The 3,307-nt window shown below is 35.1% G+C and overlaps 1 protein-coding gene across 1 annotated transcript; it reads left to right on the top strand.

The window, feature by feature from the left end:
• Positions 1-1,273: 1,273 nt before the first annotated feature.
• On the top strand, positions 1,274-2,870 carry LOC112906104 (large proline-rich protein bag6-like). Its single transcript, XM_025979756.1, has 5 exons — positions 1,274-1,547; positions 1,608-1,796; positions 1,958-2,125; positions 2,190-2,346; positions 2,417-2,870. Exons 1-5 carry the CDS (start codon positions 1,440-1,442, stop codon positions 2,623-2,625), a joined length of 831 nt encoding a protein of 276 aa, XP_025835541.1. The 5' UTR covers positions 1,274-1,439; the 3' UTR covers positions 2,626-2,870.
• Positions 2,871-3,307: the final 437 nt, after the last annotated feature.

Below are 3,307 nucleotides of genomic sequence, written 5' to 3'. Positions count from 1 at the left end.
CGGTCATCTCTTAAATTTCACCTGGTCTTTTTAATCACCTCCCAGGCCGCCTTTTGCACCTTTCTTGCCAGTCTTCCTATATGCCCCTCTGTACTGTTTTTCGTCGTAAACCAGTATCCCCAGATATTTTAATTCATTTACAACTTCAATTTTTTCACTCTTAAATTTCTTTTTTTTTTCTCTCTGTTCCTAAAGGCCATCACTATAGTTTTTTCGCATTTACCTTAGCTTATTTTTCTCGACGTATTTTACTAAAGTCCCTAACATGTTTTCTTATTCTTTGGCACATTCTGTGACAATTGCAATGTCCTTTCCTAAGAATCTACATCATCCAGATCATCAATAAAAATATCGAAGAGAATTGTACTTAGAGCGAATTCCTGCGTTATCCCTACATTAGTATCAAACTCTCTCTTTACCTTTCTATTTACCTGGACCTCTCTATTCACTGAATCGAAAACGGCTTTAAAAACTATGGATTCTACGTAAAATTGTCCACTTTGTCTTTAATCTAGTATTTATTAATGCATTAAACACACAGATATGATCCCTCCTGTCCCTCTATTTTTCTAAAACTTTCTTAACTCTCTTTTAATACATTTTATTCATCTAGACATTTGCTCTATCTATTTGCCATTATGCTGGTCAAAACCTTGTATCTTACATCTAATAGTGAAACTCTCCGGTAATTTTCTGCTCTACTTTCATCCCCATCATTATAAATTAGCAAAATACTAGATATCTCCCAACCCTCCTATATTTTGCCTCGTCCAAATTTGATAGAGCAATTCTTATCAATTCTAAAACCTCTCTACTTGACGCATTCATACATTCAATTGGGATCCCATCCTCACCTGTAGCCTTACCACTCGCCATTCTACTAAGCACCTCCCTATATTCGATCCTTCCCCTACCTATTTTGCCATCCCTGACTTTCTCGCAGTTTCCCACATAGTCATTTTTCCCCAACTAACTTCATGTATTTCACCTTAGTGCCCTAGCCTATCTTTAGGCCTCTGTCTTATTTTTATCCCAAATTATTTTTCCTTTCCTTCGGGCACACACACCACTTGTTTACCATCTTCTCTCCTTCGTCGAAGTTACTGTATATAAGTATTAAGCCTAGAAGAGAACCCTTACAAACATTATCTCCATCTACATATGTAACCCTTTTCCCCCCCATCATCAGCCCTAGATCTCATTTATTTCACTGTCTTCACACACAAAAATTACTTCGCAGAATCCTATTTCTTCTTCTGCAGTTAGCCCTAGCTTTGCCTCCATAGTACTCTTTGCAAAATAATTCTTATTAATTCTTCTAGAATGCATTACCCACGCGTGACGATATCGACTTAGTGAGGTCTGCCCAATCATTGTTTCGTGCTCGTTTGCCAAATATAATTTCTTTGGCCACATCAAGAAGCCCTAATTCTCTTCGAATGCTTGTTGATCAGTGCTTAATAACTGCGAAACAATTTGGTGCGTTGATTTTGCGTGCGAGTAGGAACGGACAACCTGGTGTTGAAGTTGTTTTGGATTCGATAGTTGTAAGATATAGATAATATTTGTAATTTTTTACGCTATTTTTATAATTCTGTTTGGTGTAGAGTCATCATACGAGAGGTATTCCAAGAGAGATTCAACAGTGGACATTAATGACAACTAGAACACAAATGAGGCAATTCTTGTCTAATCTAGGCGTTCCTGATAGTGTTTTACAACCATATATAGTTCGTAAGATTGATGCTGTGACGTCAAATGTTGTTGCCATTGCACAAAAGGATCAGCAAGGAGAAGTAAGTTTCTAGATAGTGTAGGGTCAATTTTAGCAACAATTAAAAAAAAAGTTACATCATTCCCCGAAATTCAAAATTTAAGTTGTGGTAAATCAATATTTTAAATGGTTAAAAATGTTTTATGTGGACTACAGAAAAATTAATTATATTGATCTTTCTAGGCTATGCAAGTGGACGATGTCGATCGAGATGACAATAGTGGTGGAGCGAGCGGTTCAACTGAAATTACGCCATCTTCTGTAATAAATCTCGGGGATAAGGAAAATGACGGGGAACCTCTTCCTACAGTTGTATTAGGATCAGAAACTTGGCATAATGACGTACCAGCTGTAAGCTACTAATGCACCTAAAATAATTGAAAATTTACATAATATCTGGTGTTGCATTTTTAAGGATTGGGTTCCTATAATAGCTCGCGATGCCCAGAGACAACGCCGACAAAATTCTCAAGCTCCTTTCAGTGACGCTTATTTGTCGGGAATGCCCAGTAAACGGAGGAAGATTGTGACAGCTGCTAAACCGCGAGGTAGTCTGTCTCAAGTAATTTCAGGTAAGTTATTCAAAATACTATAATAAGAAAATGTAAATTTGTTTTTGTGATAATGATATTGCTTTTGTAGAGAGTGTGCGCAGAGCAGTAACAGCAACTGGTTTGGCTTCAGTTGCGCCGTTAGAGGTGGTAGCGCAAGGTGCAGGGTCCGATATAAATATTCAATCAGCATACAGAGAGTTATTACGAAGTAATGTGAGAGCAGGAATTAGAGATAACTCAGACTTTACTCCTGAGCGCTTTCCTAACGCCACTAGCTATTTCAATGGTCCTCAATAATAATAATAGTAACTGTGCTTTGCATTGATATAAACAAAAAAATATGAGAGCTATTAGGCTGCTGTACTGTAGACAATGTAATAATTGTTATTATGGTTAATTACTTTATGATTATTCTATATTCTTATTGTAATATTGAACTAATACGATCATTTACTTGAGTCTGTCTGCATTACCAATAGCGTTGTTGTAGAACCAAATTTAAAAATTACTAATAAATAAAAGTGTTATGATGGGTTAATAAATTGTGTANCAAAAATAATGGTAGGAGTACATATTTAATATATTACAAATACATATATGTAATCGTATATTTTCTCTTGTAAACATAAAAACAGTGTAGTAGATGGATGGTATCTGCAAATGTAAAAAATCGACACTATCTTCCGACAATGTCGATATTTAGTAATATAGTTATATAGAAATTCTTTTGTAAAGTTTAACGTAATGAATAAAAAAACCTTTCCAATATGACATATACCATTAGAATTAATATCGGATGGGGATTAGTAAAATTAACTATTTGTTATATAAAATTAAAATAAAAATCGACATCATTATTCTACTACAAGGATGGTAGTGGGTTTTTCCACGTACATTGAACTATTAATGAACGAAACAAAGTTGGTAATTTTCTTGTTATATATATACCGTTTCTAATTATTCTTATCCCAGAAATGCG

This window comes from Agrilus planipennis, unplaced genomic scaffold (assembly GCF_000699045.2).
Source record: "Agrilus planipennis isolate EAB-ADULT unplaced genomic scaffold, Apla_2.0 scaffold1892, whole genome shotgun sequence".
Classification (NCBI taxonomy): Eukaryota; Metazoa; Arthropoda; class Insecta; order Coleoptera; family Buprestidae; genus Agrilus; species Agrilus planipennis.
This window is presented reverse-complemented; position numbering and strand designations above follow the sequence as displayed.